Source organism: Paracoccidioides lutzii (genome assembly GCF_000150705.2).
Source record: "Paracoccidioides lutzii Pb01 unplaced genomic scaffold supercont2.10, whole genome shotgun sequence".
NCBI lineage: Eukaryota > Fungi > Ascomycota > Eurotiomycetes > Onygenales > Ajellomycetaceae > Paracoccidioides > Paracoccidioides lutzii.
Genome location: NW_015440956.1, coordinates 614,882 through 633,920, shown reverse-complemented (window position 1 = coordinate 633,920; position 19,039 = coordinate 614,882). Strand labels below are relative to the sequence as shown.

At 41.1% G+C, this 19,039-nt stretch overlaps 7 protein-coding genes across 7 annotated transcripts in view; 4 read left to right on the top strand and 3 right to left on the bottom strand.

The window, feature by feature from the left end:
• Positions 1 to 4,953: 4,953 nt before the first annotated feature.
• PAAG_04208 (hypothetical protein) lies at positions 4,954 to 6,899 on the bottom strand (the record flags this gene model as incomplete). Its single annotated transcript, XM_015845207.1, has 5 exons — positions 4,954 to 5,169; positions 5,661 to 5,877; positions 6,210 to 6,253; positions 6,308 to 6,355; positions 6,711 to 6,899. The coding sequence occupies 5 exons, from the start codon at positions 6,897 to 6,899 to the stop codon at positions 4,954 to 4,956; spliced, it is 714 nt and encodes a 237-aa protein (XP_015699433.1).
• Positions 6,900 to 9,583: 2,684 nt separating this feature from the next.
• On the bottom strand, positions 9,584 to 9,768 carry PAAG_04207 (hypothetical protein; the record flags this gene model as incomplete). Its single annotated transcript, XM_015845206.1, has 2 exons — positions 9,584 to 9,598; positions 9,652 to 9,768. The coding sequence occupies 2 exons, from the start codon at positions 9,766 to 9,768 to the stop codon at positions 9,584 to 9,586; spliced, it is 132 nt and encodes a 43-aa protein (XP_015699432.1).
• Positions 9,769 to 10,546: 778 nt separating this feature from the next.
• Positions 10,547 to 12,011, top strand: PAAG_04206 (alpha-1,3-glucanase; the record flags this gene model as incomplete). The annotated part of the gene is made up of 3 exons (XM_015845205.1): positions 10,547 to 10,609; positions 10,675 to 11,316; positions 11,376 to 12,011. 3 exons carry the CDS (start codon positions 10,547 to 10,549, stop codon positions 12,009 to 12,011), a joined length of 1,341 nt encoding a protein of 446 aa, XP_015699431.1.
• A 600-nt stretch (positions 12,012 to 12,611) lies between these two features.
• On the top strand, positions 12,612 to 14,165 carry PAAG_04205 (vacuolar aminopeptidase; the record flags this gene model as incomplete). The annotated part of the gene is made up of 1 exon (XM_002793887.2): positions 12,612 to 14,165. The coding sequence occupies one exon, from the start codon at positions 12,612 to 12,614 to the stop codon at positions 14,163 to 14,165; it is 1,554 nt and encodes a 517-aa protein (XP_002793933.1).
• A 566-nt stretch (positions 14,166 to 14,731) lies between these two features.
• Positions 14,732 to 16,006, top strand: PAAG_04204 (RNA-binding protein NOB1; the record flags this gene model as incomplete). Its single annotated transcript, XM_002793886.2, has 1 exon — positions 14,732 to 16,006. One exon carries the CDS (start codon positions 14,732 to 14,734, stop codon positions 16,004 to 16,006), a length of 1,275 nt encoding a protein of 424 aa, XP_002793932.2.
• Positions 16,007 to 16,524: 518 nt separating this feature from the next.
• PAAG_04203 (H/ACA ribonucleoprotein complex subunit 3) lies at positions 16,525 to 16,790 on the bottom strand (the record flags this gene model as incomplete). Its single annotated transcript, XM_002793885.2, has 2 exons — positions 16,525 to 16,585; positions 16,666 to 16,790. The coding sequence occupies 2 exons, from the start codon at positions 16,788 to 16,790 to the stop codon at positions 16,525 to 16,527; spliced, it is 186 nt and encodes a 61-aa protein (XP_002793931.2).
• A 923-nt stretch (positions 16,791 to 17,713) lies between these two features.
• PAAG_11819 (tRNA-intron endonuclease) overlaps positions 17,714 to 19,039 on the top strand; it is a gene marked incomplete at both ends in the record, with an annotated part of 1,545 nt that continues 219 nt past the window's right edge. Inside the window, one exon of the mRNA XM_015847398.1 lies at positions 17,714 to 19,016. Coding sequence (XP_015702990.1) covers positions 17,714 to 19,016 — 1,303 coding nt within the window. The remainder of the gene's footprint in view (positions 19,017 to 19,039) is intronic.

Here is a 19,039-nt window from a genome sequence, read left to right as displayed (position 1 = left end):
CACTCAGCATCATGTCATCCCCTGATGGGTGTTGGCTCCCTACAGACTTCTAATTTTGTGGCCTTTTCCGCTGAGATTATGGCCCTCCTCAAAGGATTTTAATATGGTTGGTAATAGTTCAAAACTGTGGCATTCCCTAAGGGCCTTACCTCCCCAGAGATGTTGACACCGCATGGGATTCTATCTTTGTTGCCTGTTCACTCAAAATTCTGACACTCTCCAAGGAGCTCACTCCCCCAAGGGGCTTACTTCCCTAGAGATGCTGACACCACATGGGATTTCAATCTTTGTGGCCTTTTCACTCAGAATTTCAGTGCTCCTGAAGGAGCTTACTTCCCCAGGGATGCTGACACTGTATGGGGTCTCATCATTACTGCCTTTTCATGCAAGATTGTGACACTCTCTGAGGGTTCACCTTCACCAGCATTCTCTCAATTCCCTAACTCCCATAGAGGAGCTATAGTTTTGGTTGTGGGCCACCACTTCACTGACTCCTAGGGGGAAACAATATTAGGGTGTTCCTGGCAGATGGGTAAGATGTGGAGCAACAGACTGACTCAACTATACTACCCACTGCTTCAGTATCACCTAATTAATGCAAGAGAAGGTGAATGAATAAATGACTCTGTGTTATAATATCAAATGAAGAAATGAGTGATTTGAGATCTCATCTTTCATCACTTGCATGATGATGATTGAGAATGTAAAGTGCTCAGACATTTCTTTCACTACATCTCATTCTTCCTCCTCTTTTGTTTCTCCTCCTGCTTTCACAGCCAAAGCCTTGCATTTTCAGAGAGGCAGTTGTCTAGGAGATATGTTTCCACCACATAAATAACACAGTGAATATATTTATTATTTCATCATACTTTATCTTCAACATGATGAATCTTAGGACTCTTTTCAACCTGCTGCACCTCACATCAATAGTGATGATTTTCCAATTCATCATAAGTCAAAGATTCTGTCATAGTCTCAGAATCTGAGATATTGTCTCTGTCTTCAGATTTAATATTGTCAGAATGTTGAGACTGATTATTTGAGATTCTGACTACAGACAGCTGTATGAGAGGGATGTTGAGAGGAGCTGCTGTCTTGAATGAGAAATTGAAGTAGAAGAATGAAGATGAGATGTCATTAAGCACTTACTGAAAACATAGATTTGAAAGGATGCCTTCTGAAGAAAGTCATTCAACTTCTCATGATAAGCTGAGAGAGTGAATTGTTGTGCATCAGATAACAAAAGTTGACTGAGTAGTAGCAGAGGGCCCTCAGTTCCTTGTCTATCCATGTTGAGAATGTGCAGATATGCAGAGTAGAAAGAGAATATTGAAAGAAAACAAAAAGATTTGAAGAAGAGCAAAGACTGAATTCAAATGAGAGGGAAAGTGTCATTTATAGCTCTTTAAATCTCAATCTCATGTTGATTGAACTAGCTGCACTGTCAGTCATTAATGCCTTCCACCTGATTCTTACTTTCTGAAGGAAACATTAGAGCAGGCTGATCTGATGCTCATCTTGCTGCATCCTCTCACAAAAAGATCACAGAGATGAAGTCAGGAATGCTTCTGCACTGATTCATGTGCAGGTAATTGACTGCAGATGTAGTTCTCTCTTTTGATTACATGTCAGCCAAATGACCCTCACTTATTGACTGGGTTGAACCTCCTGGTATATCAGAAGGGTTGAGAAAGGACTTTAACTGATATGAGTGCTGATTTACAGTGCAGGGGAATTCCTCTGATCAATGTTGACTGAATGAGAGTTCAAGTTTGCTTGATCTGACACTCACCTTGCTGCACCCTTTGAAGAAGCTGGCATGAATGATAGATTCAGAGGATGAGCTGCATTTTGCATTTTTCTTCATCTTGCTTTCATGTATAAAGCTTCTATGAGATTGTCAAACCACACTCATAAGGATGTGGATCACAGAATGATAAGTCTTGATGCAGATGATGCATCAGATATTGCTGCATGTTGATGTTTTCACTTAGAATCAAGACATTCATGAGCTCAAGCAGAGAGGAGAAGCCAGGCGCACTTTTTGACTGGTACACATAATTGAGTGAAGTTCAGCCATCCTCATGCATGCCACCCACATGCTCCTTGTCCTCAGATTTAGTGATTTGTCAATTTGACTTCCTGGTGCATGGCCAGGGGGAAAAGAAGAGATGGGGAGTTAGATTGACTGGCTGATATTCACTGAATGAGAGCTCATGTTGATCTGAAGATGATGGTCAGAAGCACTTCTGCATTGACTCATCTCATCAATGCAATATTACCTGGTCTGGCAGCTTCTTTGATGTGGATGATTGACAATCCATGCAAGACACATCTCAGCTACTATTTTTCCTACCTTTCTTGATTAGCCTTGACTTATTTTTGTTTATAGGCAGGGATTAATCATGAGACATATAAAGACCTTCAGTGCCTTCTGAATTGAGATTGAAGGAGAAGAGCATTTCATCATCTCACCTCACAACATGGTTATCTTCATGTATGATATCATCTTCTCTGAACCTGTCAATTATTCTCTCTCACCTCAGCTGCACATGAAGCATCTTCTGTGAGTGTACACTTCTGATTCTCAGTCAGACAAAGTGCATCAGCACCTTCTTTCAATGCCCATGCTCATGCCTATGCCTCTTTTCTCTGTGTTCAGTGACCTCTCTAAGAATGCAGCAAGTGAGGTGTTTGCTGATTTTTCTGCTCTGCCATTCACTGTCTCTGATCTTGATGACATTAACTGAGACAAATGAATTCTGTTCAACTTCTTCTGAGTCAATGTTCTTTCACTGTCACTACAACTGTCAGATTTCTCTGATGACCCCATTGAGAACATCATGTGATCACTAGCATAATGATCAAGGGCCACTGACCTAGGTTGCTATGCTAGAGGTAGGAGACAATAAGTCTGATGAGTCCATGAAACATAATCCATGGACCTGGTAGGTTCAAAGAGGGCCAACTTGTGACTGTGCTGAGCTGTAGATGGCACAAGCCATTGAATCAATTTCTGTGATCCTGTGACAATCAAGAACTCTTTGTCAAAGACCTCAGGATTTCTCAGCATTTTGCTACATGCAACACTTGGTCTTTCTCTCTCATTCTCATTCACTGTTGACATATCACAGACTCTCTGAAGCTATAATAACTGCTGTTCTTGACCTCTTTACTCTTTTGTCACCTGTGCAGAGCCCTCTTTCCTTTTCTCTGTTCTTTGAAGACAGGAGAAGAAGTTGACAATATCAAATTTAATAAGAAAGATGTGACAGGTTCTGCTTCATGAAGAAGTCTAATAATAATCAGTATGAGTGAACTTGTTAGAGGATCTATGCTGACCTTCTTTGCAGATATCAGTTATAAATGTTGATAGTTAATATGAAGAATTTCTTGTGACAGAGATGGCTATTCTCTATTATGTGATGACTAGGATATTGTTTAATAGAGAGTGAACGCATGTTTCATATCTAAGCTAATAATTTAGTGACACATGTCCGCATTTGCTAATATAAAAATGAAATGACTTCATCATTCAGTGAGCAGATTAAAATTCATCTAAATGATCTGCGTGGCCGGCCACTGGACACCTCTGCTACACAGATATAAATGCATAGAAAGGAACTCCAGCAGCAATCATTCATCATTCAAGAACTACAAGATGCCCAGTTTCAAGACATGATAGATTGTTGTGAAATTAATAGTGTTTTGTGAAATAAAATGAGTTGATGATGAGGACTTCATTGACTGATACAGTGCAGCGTGCATTAGAATGGCCAGATATAAATAGATGAAATTCTCAACTTTTACTTGCTTTTCATTGAAGTAAAATAATGCAATCATCATTTGCATACGCTGTCTTTTTGAGATCAGAGACACAGAATTCATGATTATGGCAAATATTGATTGATGTCATTTAATGACAGCAATGCTGCTCACATCTGCTTTCTTGAACACTGGCTAGCTCTGCTGCCTTTAATTTCCAACTCCAGCCTCATCAACTGGCATTCTCAGTTGAAATGAGGAATCAGATAGTTCCAGATAATGATTTAGATTTCTTGACATTTTGTAGCAAAAGTATTAGTGAAGAGATATGAATTAATGCAGATTCAGTGGATATGTTGATAGAGCAATGTAGTCTGACTTGCATTTCATTTGTGTTTTGATATAGCATGCATTTGAGTAAGTGAGCATGGCCATTATGTGTGACTGCAACTTCTTTTATTATATATATATATATATATATATATCTATACTATAAAACTAGTTCTCTAGACTCTGTTGATATTTTAACATCAGTTTCTTCTGAGTGTGACTCTGCACAACAGTTTCATGAGCCTTCTCTGCATGATTGAGAAGAGCAGATTTGGCTGAGAGCATCTTCTTCTCACAAACATTGCACTCAACCTCAGCAGTCAGTCATGGAGAATTGATATATCTTTGTAGAAAATGTCTTGTAAGTGATCTGAGTGTTATATATTTTTTAATGTGACACTTCAGTGAGTAACTAGAATTCTCAATGCAGAGAAAGTAAATGTAAGACTGAAAGCAAGTCTGAGACTATTCAGCTGTGAACTTGATCTGCACAGACTTCATTACTTGATGCAAGAGAATCTCAGTGTTATTCTTTATCAAGCACCTCTGCTGCTTGATTGAAGAATAAGAATCATCATCAACTGCAGGTCAGTGTGAGAGCTGCTGTTTCTTCACATCACAGAATATGATCTCTGTATTGATTGTGTTGATTCTCTGCTGATATTTCACTTCAAGACTAGCACTCAGCAAGGTCAGCATGCAGTCAACAAACATCAAGTGCTCCAGAGACATAAAGACCTCATGCTCAAAAGTGTTCATGACTTTGATATCTATCAGCTTCTCAGTCAGTTGTCATTCAAAATCAATCACAGATTGCTCATTCTTATAGTGCTCAAGATTCTCACAGATCTGTCAGTTTCACTGCTGCTGCTTCTCATTATGCAGCTCATGAACAATGCTATTGTACACTGACTTCACTTCTGCTGTCTGATCACAGAAAATCTTCAGTCTCTTCAGCATCTTGAGATTGAACTCAGCAAGTACTCTGTCATCAAGATGTTCTAAAGCAGTCTTGCACATCTTGTTGACACATTCTAACTCAGCTTCACAGTCATTCAATTTCTGCTTGTGCTTCTGAACAGTATTTTGTCAGTCAAGAACAACTGAAAGATATTTGAGGGACCTTGATTCTTCTGAAGAGAGCTTAAATGATTGATTGAAATTGATTAATGCACTCATTGAGCAGACAAATCACATCAATTCTGTTTGAGAGTCTGTTTTCCAGACTATTCTCTGCATATCAACATTGACATTCATATGATAATGCTTGATGAAGATGTGAATATTCATGTGTTAAAGCATGATGTTCTGAAGAGCCTCTGATACTTTCTCTGTTCATTGTTAGTCTTCTGACATGACTGAAACATGAAGAAAATGAAAAAGTACTTACTGCTGTTGTTAAATGTCTTAGCTTCAGCATAGTAGAGATTGTACAGATGAGTGATCTTCTCAAAGTTCATGATCTCACTGACTCAGTGCATCTGAGAACTCATCATGAATGAAGTCATTCTCTTATCTAGACAAATTTTAAATTCAGTGAATGTTAGCTCTGTCTGATAAAATACAAACTTATTCAGTAATTCATTCTTCAGTAGCAATGACTGCTGTCTCTTATCATTCAGCACTTTAACACTGTAGAGTTTCTCTGCAGAATTCAACACTGATTCAGTTGTTGAAATTGACTTGAATTCTTCAATGTAAAAGAGCATAGTCAGCAGGTAGATATGCAGACTGAGAATCAGAGTTGAATCAAAGATGATTTTCAGAATCTTAAACTCATTTCTATCATTCTGTCAGTCAATCAGTTCATGTTGTGAAAATCAGAAATATATACAGTGTCTTATCTTCAAGAAATCTTTTGATAAACTCTGATTTTAAGAATATGAACAATCAGAGACATTCACTGTCTGAAACTCAGATCAGAGTTAGCATGATATCTCAATATCAAAGATGAAGAATTGCTGAGAGTCAGCTGACAGTGATGACTGCAAGCTGCAAAGAAGAAAAGCATTTGAATGTGCTGTCAATCAGAGATAAATATCATCTCAGTGATGATAAAAATGACTCAAGTGAACTTAACAACATCTTTGATATACATGTTCTTCTTTAATCACTTGATAAGAGTCAGCTCATTTTCTGTGATCATCTGTGCAATAATCTGTAAGAGATTAGCAGTGCTTCTGATTTAGTGACTCAAGAAAAGAGTGCTCACATCTTTCATCTTGACAATTGTATCTTTGTTGAGTTTCAATGCTGTTTTCTGTTTGAGAACAAGATGTCATCACTTTCAAAATATCTTCAATGAGCTTTTGTATTTAATGCTCAGACAGTATTGATTATTCTTGTCACAATAAATATCACATCATCAACTGAAGAATACATACAGAAAATGAACTGTCTTCTCTGAATCAGAGATTCACTCTTATTGTCACTCTGTGTTAGTCTTGATGTGCTGACAATATCTGTCCAGCATCACTGATGAGCTTATAACATCATTGAAGAGTCAAGCAAGCCACAGTCTATCTCTCTCAGTAATCACAGATCTCATTGAGTTTTTTCTAAGTTTTAAGACTGTATCATTTCTGTCAAAGCTGAGTGATATCAAGACTCTCTACTAAAGCCAGGTAGTGTTCAGAAGGAAGTTGACTGTCATTGTCATCTTCATCATGACTGATGAAGCCACTTTCATACCTGCTGTCTGAAACAATGACATTCAGTGTGAAGAGGGAATTCAGAGCAGCTAAAACATTCATCTTGCTGCTGCTCTGCTTGTCAGATTCAGTCAAACAAGACAGAGGTGTCATGATCAGAGCGGCCCAAGGGGAGCTGACAGTAGAGAGTCTATACAATACAGTGAAGCTCCTAGAGGATATCCATTATGGTGTGCACACTGTTTGCGTGGTAGACTTCAAATTTGTCAAGAACAGGAACAGGACAAGTAATGAATGACTTAAAGACGCTTTCATGGAGGAACTGGCCGGGTAGTGCTGTGAAGGAGGGGAGAAAAGAGAGGTGTAGACAGCATGATGAGAGTGACAGGGACTGGAAGCAGAGAGAACAACATGGATCTTCAGGGGGAGTCAAAATCAATGAAGTGAAGTGTCAAAAATGACTCTTCTTCTTCTTTCAAAAGAAGAGCAGTGAGTGAATGAGAGTGCTTGGAAGTGCACAAAAACACAGCAAGTTCAAAAATCATGACCATGTGTGGAGGGAAGTGTCGCGGCCGTGGGGATATATTCATGTGATGATCAAGGTTGGGTGGTTGGCAGGAGGCCAAAAGCAGCCGCGAAAACGGCCATTTTCAGCCTTAGTATTTTATTATATAGAAGTTAGCAACACAGAGAATTCATTCTTATGCAGCTCGCATTCGCTCCCTAACAATAGTGCTATTATCTTAGTAAAGAAATATAAAAGTTGAGATCTATAGTTAAAAAGAAAAATTTAAAAAGTAGATGAATATATTTATAACTTAGAGTGAAGTTTTAACAGCTGAGAAAATAATAATTAAAGCTTAAGTAATTGATCAAATTACATAAAAAAAAAAAAATTTAAATCAGTTTTTTAAAAATAAAAATTAAAATAATTTTGTCTCAGCTTCAATCTAGGCGCAAGTAAACAGGTATTTGTGATCCCTGAAAGACGAGTCCAGGGAAGAGTCTGTTTATACCTCTTTCCTTAGCGCGGTTGCTAGGGCAGTTGCGATTACCCTTTTTAGCCCAGTGGCCCTACGCCGTCAAGTAGTCCTGTCATGACTCTGCTAAGAGTCAGAATTATAATAAGACAAAAGCTTCAATTCATCTATTTAACTAGGCAGCTGCGACGAGAATACTAAACTGGGGATTAGAATGTGGTATGAACGAGCAGCCGAATATAAAGAGGTTGGTTGAGGATCGGAGCGGATCAACCTTCGGAGCGGAGGTGGATCAACCTACATACAAGCAGCTACGCCGTAACAATAATATTTAATTAAATTTAATAATTAATTTATCTTACTTAAGTAAGAGTTGAACATTGAAAATAATTGACAAGAAAATAATTAATTATATTTTTTATAAATACTAATTGTAAAAATATTACTTGTTTAATTAAACTTAGTACTTGTTCAATTAAATATATTCTCATAAGTCTGAGTTAATTTAATAAAATATGCTTATAAATTTACTTTTAATGATTTGTCATTGAATTAGCCTGATAATAAAAATGAGATATTTTATATAAATAAATAATTTTAGAAGTTGAAGTTATTTCTTAATTTTTAAAAATAATAATTACAAGTTTAAGTATATTCTCTTTTTCTATAAGATATTTGAAATTTTATTGCCAAATGATGACATTCTTGTGATTTGAAATTACTTAATTTAAGAGTTATAATAAAGCTTGAGATTTGATAAGTAACTCACTTATATGATTGAACTTATTTATAATTACATTGATAGAATATTAATCACATGATGAAAAAATTTGATATATTATATATAAAGTGATTAAATATTTTCACTAAATAAAGTTTTTATAAATTGAGAATTAAGAATAAATAAATTTATAATTAAGATAACTAATATATTTAAATAAGTATTTATTGATGATAAAGAGTATGAAATAAATTCTAATAGCTGAGGTAGAGATTTATGATAGCTATTTTGCAATGAAATTATTAAATTAGTTTTTTACTTAATATATAAAATCTTTAAGTGGGTTTGTAAGTGTTCATAAATATATGATATTAAGAAACAGAATATGCATTTAGATCATAATAATTTTTTAATTTTTTAATTTTATTTCTTTTTTATTAATTTTCAAGTGATCATTTTACTCTCTTTTACAGAAGTTTATTATTATGAGCATCATTCATATGTTTATAATAGATTATCTACCATTTCAAAATGTTTTGAATTCTTCAAAGCATTTTCTTATTTTCATCAGCTGAAAACAAACTAATTTTTGAAAAAAGTTGATACTTCTCAGAAACTTCTGATTGAATGAGTCTTCCTTGAATAGCTTATGTATACGCCTTTGATCTTGCAAATATTTGACAAGTAATCAAAATTTCGGAATTTACAACCTCTCATCTTCATCTTGATCATATTTTAATGTGTTAGTAGTGAAACAGTTGTGCGACACTTTCAGTATTTATGTGCTGTGCTATATGAATGTTGAGCAATATTACATGGATCAGAAGTTTTTTCTTAAATTTTTCTTCTTTTTTTCTTTTTTCTTAATTTTTAATTCTTAATTTTTAAATTTTATCTAATGATTTTGATGCAGATAGAGTTTTACCTTTGAAACTTCCACAGGGTGAGTGTGTCTTGGCACTTCTAGATCTTGGACGGGTATGGGTGCACTTCAGCGGATAATATTCCTCGGTTCCACCTCGTATGTCTACGGGAAAAATATGGTTAAGAAGATGTCAACGTTCTTTTTACCAGCTGCACGCCTTATTCAAGATGAAGCATTGCAGTCCTCGAATCATGGAAGTCCCGCGAATCTTTTAACTTTCCAACGCCTAAAGTGCTCTCAGCATTGAACACGGATTCAACAAATCCCCACTTCACCTACCAGTTCGAATTGTTTCACACGCTTCCCTTCAATCCCTTGTTTTTGTTCTGGTTCTGCTAGATCATTCATCTTCAACTTATCGCCACGGTTGACACTGAAACCAATCACCCTTGTCATGAGCTGGAAGAAGAAATATTGTCAACGCGACATAGAGTCAAGCCAAGGTTCGTCCGATGAGGCCAGCAGCAAGTTGCAAGTTGGTATAATTGTATTTTTCCGCGATTTGGACGCCTTCGATGAGGCCAAAGTGGATATTCCGAGTATTCCTTAATATCAACCCCCATAGTTACTCTGTTCTAGTTTTCTTGTTTCTTTCTCCTGTTTCGTTTCATGTCTTTACAGTGAGCATATAAAACTTTGAACGAACTCTAATATAAAGCCCGAGGCATAGTCGGTTATATGCCTTCACAGGCAATATACCAGTTACTTTGGTCCTCGCTGGGGGTAACAGGTGGATATGCAAGTAATATTTTCACCGAGAGCCCGGGTTTTTGATTTTCAGCTGTGCTTGAGACTCCTTATTTTTCTCTGCCATCCCGCCTTCGATTCATCCGTTTTCTATCCCAGCAATTGTTGCATTTACTGTTTATCATCTATTCTTTGCCCTCATGTTCAGGGTTTATCTTTTACGAGGCTGGCTTCTTTCGATCTTTACTTTTGACTGATCAAGTTTTTCCTGTTTTCACTTTTGTTTATTTTCAAAAAAAAAAAAAGAGCAAAATTCCCGCTCCCACGTGATTCTGCAATTATCCCAGATGGTACAGATCGAAGAACCCATCACCCTCATTTGTCGCATTTTGTCTGTGTTTGCCGGATCTATTTCTTTCTGGCTGTTCAAGACTATCTGCAGTTACATAGAAAGCTTGCGAAAATGCGTCTAAAATATCTCTTTTCAATGGCAGCTACAGTCGCCCCCGTCGTGTCGGTGGAGGGAAAGACTGTATTCGCTCATTTCATTGTGAGTTTTAGGCTGTGCCTCATTGCAACAGAAGTTCTGAATCACGTTATGCTAATATCAATCAGGTCGGGAACGCGGCCGGCATGACCACTGTTGATTGGAAGTCCGATATCGAACTTGCCAAGGCCGCCTCTATTGATGGATTCGTTCTTAACATCGGCCCCCAGGATTCCTATACATACGAAGTCCTTCAAAGAGCTTATACTGTCGCAGCAGAAGTTGGCGATTTTGCCTTGTTCCTGTCATTTGATTACTTGACCGGCGGCCCGTGGTCAATTGATAGGGTTATACAACTCATTAATTCATTTCAGTATCTGCCCGCGCAGTTCAAATACAATGATAAGCCTGTGGTAACAACATTTGAAGGGGTCAACAACATCTATGACTGGATATCTATCAAAGAGGCTACCGGTTGCTACTTCATCCCAACTTGGACAAGCTTGGGCCCCAGTGGCTTAAATAGAGTGTTGGATATCATTGATGGTGGTTCTAGTTGGGATGCATGGCCTAACGGCGCAAATCCAAAATCCCGAAAAGCCGACGACGCATACAGGAAAGTTTTGGGTCCTAAGACGTACATGATGCCTGTTTCCGCATGGTTTTATACGAGCTTGCCTCAGTGGGGGAAAAACTGGCTGTGGCGTGGGGACGACTTATGGTTTATGCGCTGGCAGCAAGTTATCACACTACAGCCAGAAATTGTCCAGGTATGTTATCTACTGATGCGGATGCAGTTGTTGCTCCAATTCTCATCTAGGGTTGACAGATCCTTACCTGGAATGATTACGGTGAGTCGAGCTATATTGGCCCAATTCACAAGAATGGTATTCCCGATGGTGCTGCTGAATACGTTGACGGAAAACCCCATGATGGCTGGCGAGCGCTTCTCCCGCATTTTATCGCGGCATATAAAATGAATGGCCGAACCATAAGCCAATACAACAAGCAGGAAAAGGCGAATTCATGTAAACTTGTGGCGAGATCCAAGATTCTCTGTCCAGTTAAATCCCAGCAGCCCGCCGACATTATCACATTCTGGTATAGAGTCAACCCCGGGATGGCTGGAAGCGCTGGTGGCACCACAGGCAACGATGCTAACCATGGTCAGCAAACACTAAGCCCAACGGAAGTGTCTGAAGATAAAGTATTCGTGACTGTTTTTGCCCAGCGTCCCAGTACAATTTTTGTGCAGATTGGAGAATGGCCTGAGATCATGGTACAATTGAGTTCAGGGCTACAGCACTTCAACGTCCCGTACGGCAGCTTTAGGGGCCAAGTAAAAATAACATTATGGAGAGATGGGAAGATGTTGGTCAAGACAACCGGACCAGAGATCACAGATTCGTGTGTTAATGGGAAAGTTAACTGGAATGCGTTTGTTGGGTCCAGCCTGGATGGTTGAATGCGATCTATGAGGGATGAGTTTATGCGTTGTATATGAGTTTTAATTTCCTGGAATGAAATATTTATTCAGGAGGATATGTATATCTTGTATGTATTGTTAGTCAAATGTAGATCGATGCTTTACTGGGAACAATTGTCACGACATTCCTGTCTCTCTGCTCGTTGAATATCTCTCCCTGGTTTTATAATGAGCTGGACTTGGTCAAACGATGGGATTGGAGATTATTGATAGTTCATATTAGTAAAGATAGAGCCTGATGCAGAAAATAGAAGCAAAAAAGACTTTTTTTCAATTCAGACTATACCCAGAATGATAGTTCAGTGTGGTAGTTGTATGGTAACTTTTTAATCCCGGGCCAAGTCCTCGCTCTAAGTGGCTGGCCCAAGGGGGCTGGGCCCAAAGGCTGAACTAGGCTGAGGTCAGCATTCCCCAAACGTCGTCACCATTTCACCCTCTCTCCATCTCATTCCTCTCAGTCTCCAACTACAACGTACGTCCCTTTTGCCCGCCCACATCAGACTGTTCAACCCAATCGCTCTCAGCTTCTCCCCTTGTCAAGACACTCTGATACAGCCAACTCCTCCTCACTTGACTAACATGACCCGACAATTCCAATCAAGCCTCCGGGTCTCCACGTCGAGCCTTCGCTCTCAATTGCCCATTATGCAAGCTGAGCCCCATCATCAACCTCAATCCACAGAAGAGACCAGAAGACGTGATGACTCTCCACCCTCCTCCGTCTCCCCGGAGTCCTACGCTCAGCCCTTCTGTGATTTCATGACCTCCAATCCCACCATCTTCCATGCCGTCGCCAGCTTCTGCTCCCAGCTCGACGCCCATGGCTTCAAAGCCCTGTCGGAACGTGACGTCTGGTCGTCTACGCTCAAACCTGGCGGGAAATACTACTGCACTCGCAATGGCAGCTCTTTAATTGCCTTCGCCATCGGATCAGAGTACAAGTGTGGTAACGGGTTTGCAGTTGTTGCGGGACACGCGGATGCCCTGTGCGCGAAACTGAAGCCGGTTTCCAAATTGCAAAACAAGGCTGGGTATGTGCAGTTGGGCGTTGCTCCTTATGCTGGCTCATTGAGCTCTACGTGGTGGGATCGTGACTTGGGTATTGGCGGACGGGTGCTGGTTCGCGATCCGGATACAGGTACCATTGAATCAAAGCTAGTAAAACTGGATTGGCCCATTGCGAGGATCCCAAGTCTCGCGGTGCATTTCGGACCACCATCTCGAGGACCGTTTAACAAGGAGACTCAAATGGTGCCGATTATTGCGTTGGACAATTCGGATCTTTTCGAGAATCAAGAGACTGCTGTCCAGGAAGATATAGAGATTAAGCAAGGTACATATGCCGCTACCCAGCCACCCAGATTGGTCAAGGTTATTGCGAATGAGCTGGGTGTTTCTGATTTGAGTACCATTATCAATTGGGAGCTTGAGCTGTTTGATAGCCAACCTGCTCAAATTGGTGGCTTGAATAAGGAGTTCATCTTTGCAGGGCGTATTGATGATAAGCTTTGCTGCTACAGTGCGCAAGAAGCCCTCTTGGCATCGCCTGACAGCATGTCTTCTGGTGTTGTCAAGATGGTGGGCATGTTTGATGCAGAGGAAATCGGCAGTTTGCTCCGGCAGGGCGCCCGTTCGAACTTTATGAGCAGCGTCATGGAGCGGATTATAGAGGCCTTCTCACCATCGTACGGTCCCAACGTTTTTTCGCAAACAGTTGCAAACAGCTTCCTCTTATCTTCTGATGTTATCCATGCTGTGAACCCCAATTTTCTCAACGTCTACTTGGAAAACCACTCTCCAAGATTGAACGTCGGTGTAGCTATTTCCGCGGATCCCAACGGACACATGGCTACAGACAGCATTAGCACAGCTATCTTAAAACGTGTTGCAGAAAAATGCGGTTCTATACTTCAGGTTTTCCAGATTCGCAACGATAGCGTAAGTGGCGGGACGATTGGTCCGATGACTAGTGCTCGGACTGGAATGAGAGCGATTGACGCTGGTATTGTTCAGCTGAGCATGCATAGCATCCGTGCGTCGACTGGTAACTTGGATCCTGGTTTGGGGGTTAAGCTGTTTAAAGGATTTTTTGATTATTTTGAGGAAGTGGATAAAGAATTTCGAGGTTGTTAGAGTCTCAGAGGAGACGAAAGTGGGCAATTATTTTCGGGAGATATGTTTTTACGGAAGCGGATATACTGTTATGTCGCAGCTTACTGGCTAAGAATTGGAATTTCGGTATTACGGATGGGTGTATTTGGTAAAAGTAGGGGTCTCTAAGCGTTTTGGGATTCTGCTTGAACCGTAGATTACTAGAACTATATAATCAATATAAATTAGGGTTTAATTTTATCATAATGTGTACTTTGTAGTATAATGATAATCACTTAAAAAGTTGTTTTATCTCATGTTTTTAAGTGGATGGAATGATTCTCCTGTTTGCTCTCTGCAGCAACCCCCAGCGGCCTTCTACACCACGTAGGCTATATGGCGCTAAGATAAGATAAGATCAAGACACACAGACCACCCCCACAACGCAAGTCAGTCAACAGAAAAATTATCCACCATCAAACAAGACGGATAGAAATACGCCTGATCAGATAGGCCTAACTGCATGTCTCCTGTTTCTCTCCATCTGGATACTGCAAACCATCTTCATATAATAGGAGGGAGAAAAGTATAGCCACCTAGAGCCAACCATGGCAGACGAAACACCGCCCAAACCCATTCACACCATTATCCTCGACGCCTCCCCTCTCATCCGTAACATTCCCCCAGTCTCAACGCTACTGGCCCAATCCCACTCCCTCCTAACAACCCCCGCCGTCATTTCTGAAATCAGAGACCCTGCTGCACGCTCAAGGATCGAGACTCTCTACCTCCCTTTCCTCACACAGCGCACCCCTAAACCAGACTCGGTCAAGTTTGTGGCGGAGTTTGCGCGGAAGACGGGGGATAGACAGGTATTAAGTAGACAGGATTTGGAGGTTTTGGCGCTGGCATATGAGATTGAATGTGAGAGGAATGGAGGCGATTGGAGGTTGAGGAGGGAGCCGGGGCAAAAGGGTATTAATGGAATGCCCCCGGTCAAGGGTGAGGAAGCGGTGAAGGGCGAGGGGGAAGAGAAGTCTGTTGCAGATAATGCTTGTGGTGAGGGAATTGTTGAGACTGTTGCGGCTGAACTGGAAGAGACGGTGCTGGATTATAAACAGCGAGCAGAGACACTGAGTGGTTCATCAGATTGCCTAAACGGTGCTGAAGGAACACAACCAGACGAAGCCATCACCGAAGATCCTACACATGCACAAACAGAGGTATCAGAAGACGACGATGAGGGCGATTGGATCACCCCCTCCAACATTAAAAAGCACCAAGCGAAAGACGCCGCTGCGGCTGCTGCAGCCTCCATAGAAACTAAAACTATGCAAGTTGCAACCATAACCGGCGATTTCGCCATGCAAAATGTCCTGCTACGCATGAATCTCAATCTCCTCTCACCCAATAACATGCAGCGCATCCGTCGTCTAAACTCCTACATCCTCCGTTGCCACGGCTGCTTTACCACAACGAAGGAAATGAACAAGCAATTCTGCCCCTGCTGTGGTAAACCAACACTTACCCGCGTCTCCTGTTCGACGTCTGCTGGCGGTGCATTCAAACTGCATCTCAAGAAGAATATGCAATGGAATACGAGGGGGAATCGGTATAGTATTCCGAAACCGACGGCGGGGACCTCTAATGGGAAGTGGAAGGGTGGGGGGGTACAAGGAGGTTGGGGAAATGGTCTGATTCTAGCGGAGGATCAGAAGGAGTATGTGAGGGCAGTGACGGAGGAAGGAAGAAGGACGAGAAAGGAGAGGGATCTTATGGATGATGATTATCTGCCGGGCATTGTGACGGGGGAGAGAATGAAGGGAGATGGAAGGATAAAGGTGGGTGCGGGGAGAGCGATTAACTCGAGGAAAAGGAGGTGATGACGTTTCTTCTTCTTCTTCTTCTCCTCTTCTTCTTGGCTTGATTTGCATTGATGAATGTCGTTCTGTTTGATTTTAAAGCTGTTGAACTAAACAACATAGAAGGTACACATGAATATGACTTTAATGTTGGGATGAATTAAACACAGAAACGCGCTCGTACTCGTTACATGAACAATGTGTCGTATACAGAGTATGCGCCATTGTATCTCGAATAGGATCTACCCCTTATCCTGGACTGATGCTCATTCGTTTTGAGAAGGGAGCAGAACCCAAGCGGGCAAGGGAGAGAACAAGGACTCCACATGATCCATAAACAGCAGATGACACAGGTAATAATAGATACCCCTTCTTCCAGTCCTCTCACATTTAAATCACAAACACATACCCAAAAATAAACGCCATTCCCCCAATATCACTTTATCGCAAAAAGCTCACATTTTCGGTTCTATATTGAAGGATCAGAGGTGATTAATTTTGATCCTTCACAAGCAAGTATATACATCCAAGTGTGATTGTCACTTACGAAGCTGCTGTGTAAGGAGCAATCCATATCGTTTCTTCAATGTCACCCGATGTCTGTTAACAGCAAAACAAAAAAAGCCCGTCAGCCCGCTCCGTATCACACAAGAGTTATAGGTTTACATCTCAAAACTAACCTGGAGTACTTGTCATCGGGCGAGAATCTGGCGGGATGTGCGGATTTTGTGACTTGGCCATCCAGCACCTTTTTCAGCGTGTAGATGCGCTTGCCTTCGCTGTCGAGGGTATACATAAGATGCATACTGCAAGGACTGGGTTAGTGATTCGTTTGCTACAAAAAGTGGTGCAGTGGCGATATCTTACTTGGTTGGGGGTGTAAGGCAAGTCTTGAGGTTATTAATTAAGGGGGAGATAGATAGTGTTTCTGCAAGTAGCTTGTCCAAAAGTGAAGACGGTAGCAAGCTGTTTGGATGGGAAGGTTCTTATTCGGGCCTCTTTCTTTCGGAAAAATTTATATCTAGCGATGCGGCTAAATCAGACGGAAATGGAAAGCTTTGGCGACGGGCGCTAAACAGCCGAGGCTAACCTAGTTAGGGCTCTTTTAGTGGGTTGGGAAATTCAAACCAGCGTCAACTTTCAACTACACAACTTTTCATATATAATAATTTCCAACTTCATGTTCTCAACATTCTGCAGTTTTCACCCAACATCCAACGCTGTTGTGTGTTCCATTCCATACACCTGGACACTTGTATCTTCATCGCTTATATGACTGCTACTAACGCCAAACAGTATCTCAAGGAGTAGATCTTCCTTGATGCACGAAGAAAATTCCACTGCAATTTAAGTTCACTGACTGAGAACCCCATCTTTGGGAGGTAAGTAGTTGGCAGAAGACTTGGTAAGTGATATCTTTCTTCTACTGATGTTATTGTGCCTGTATTATTCATTTCCTTTTTCTATTCCCCTGATTTTACAAACTCTCTCTTTCTCCTGTGATGACACTTCAGTAGCCTAGGCAATGGCACTGATTTCTAGCTGTTGTTCGATGCTGGCTCTTTGTATGACTACAACGGTATCTGAGGAAAACTCTCTTATTTTTGTTATTTTGAGTAATTTGTGCGTTTTGAAGGCTGAATTTGGAGCTCCAATTCTGATTCCACTAGTTTCCAGGTCACCCCTAATGTTACAAAAGGAAGATATTCCAACCATGCCCTATTCATAATGGCCCCGTATACTACAGTCATTTCGACAGTTGCGAATGGATCTGCAGGCAGCAGTAATAATAAAAAGTTGGAATTCCACAACGATGAGTCTAAACCCCGTTCCCCCCATCCACGACGGCCCAATTACAAACATATTCATCGATATCCTCTTCCCCTCCATGTCCACCCTTTACCACCTTTGATTCCCCATAACCCTCTCTCCCTCATTAGTATAGTCCTGTCATATCTCACATTCTTCATTTTGCCTCCCCATCAACATGTCTTCCCTGCATATTTTGACCCCGCAACATCTTCAGTCCACGTCACAGACGCGAAAGTGATCCGTGCGCTGTGGGAGATGGGCTTCTTTGGGAAGGGAAGCTTGAGTAGGAGTGAACCAAGTTGGTTGGAGCGGGAGAAGAATAGAAGGGGATTGATAGGCGATGCTACTAGTGAGGAGGTTACTGGAAAAAGAAGAGTGGAGCGGCGGGAGCGCAAACTCGAGAGAGCTAGGAAGGAAAAAGAGGCTATTGCCGAACAACTCAGAGTGGAAGCGCTGTCTCGTGGTATTGATAGCATGAACTCAGCCTTACCCTCGTTGGAGACTCCCGTGAATGGCTCTGTTATTAAAACAGATGAACGGAATCAAGAAATACCAGCTCAAGAAAAGATAGTCGCAACAGCAGATTTATCTACCTTCGGACAACATATAGCCAATGGAAAAGCTGAAAATGAGCCGATGAATGGCGTCAAGGTCGTGCGTTTCTCGCCAGTGGTCGAAGAAAAAGAATATGATCTTGTTAAAGCTCCTCTATCTCATGTACCTGAAGTTTCAGTCCCTCCTAAACGCGAACACTCACTCGTACTAAAAAATGAAGAACATCTCCAACTGTCGAACGAAGAAGCCTTCTTTCTGGTATACGGCCTGGGTGTCTTGCAGGTGTATGACAGTGACCGCACCACAATCCTCACTGCAACTTCCCTTTTACCCCTCCTCCGCCAACATTCCTATTTCCCTCCACGAGACTCGTCTATGCCCGGAGAACCAGATGACCCATTCATACTATCTTATGTTATTTATCACCACTTTCGTTCTCTGGGTTGGGTTATCCGTTCCGGCGTAAAGTTTGGCGTCGATTATCTTCTCTACAATCGTGGGCCGGTGTTCTCACACGCTGAGTTCGCAGTTTGTCTGCTCCCTGCATATTCTGATCCTTATTGGAGAGTGACTGAGGAAAGGAGGCAGATGATTGCGAAGAAACAGGGGCGAACTTGGTGGTGGCTGCACTGCGTGAACAGAGTGCAAGCACAGGTCAAGAAGAGTCTGATACTATGCTATGTGGAA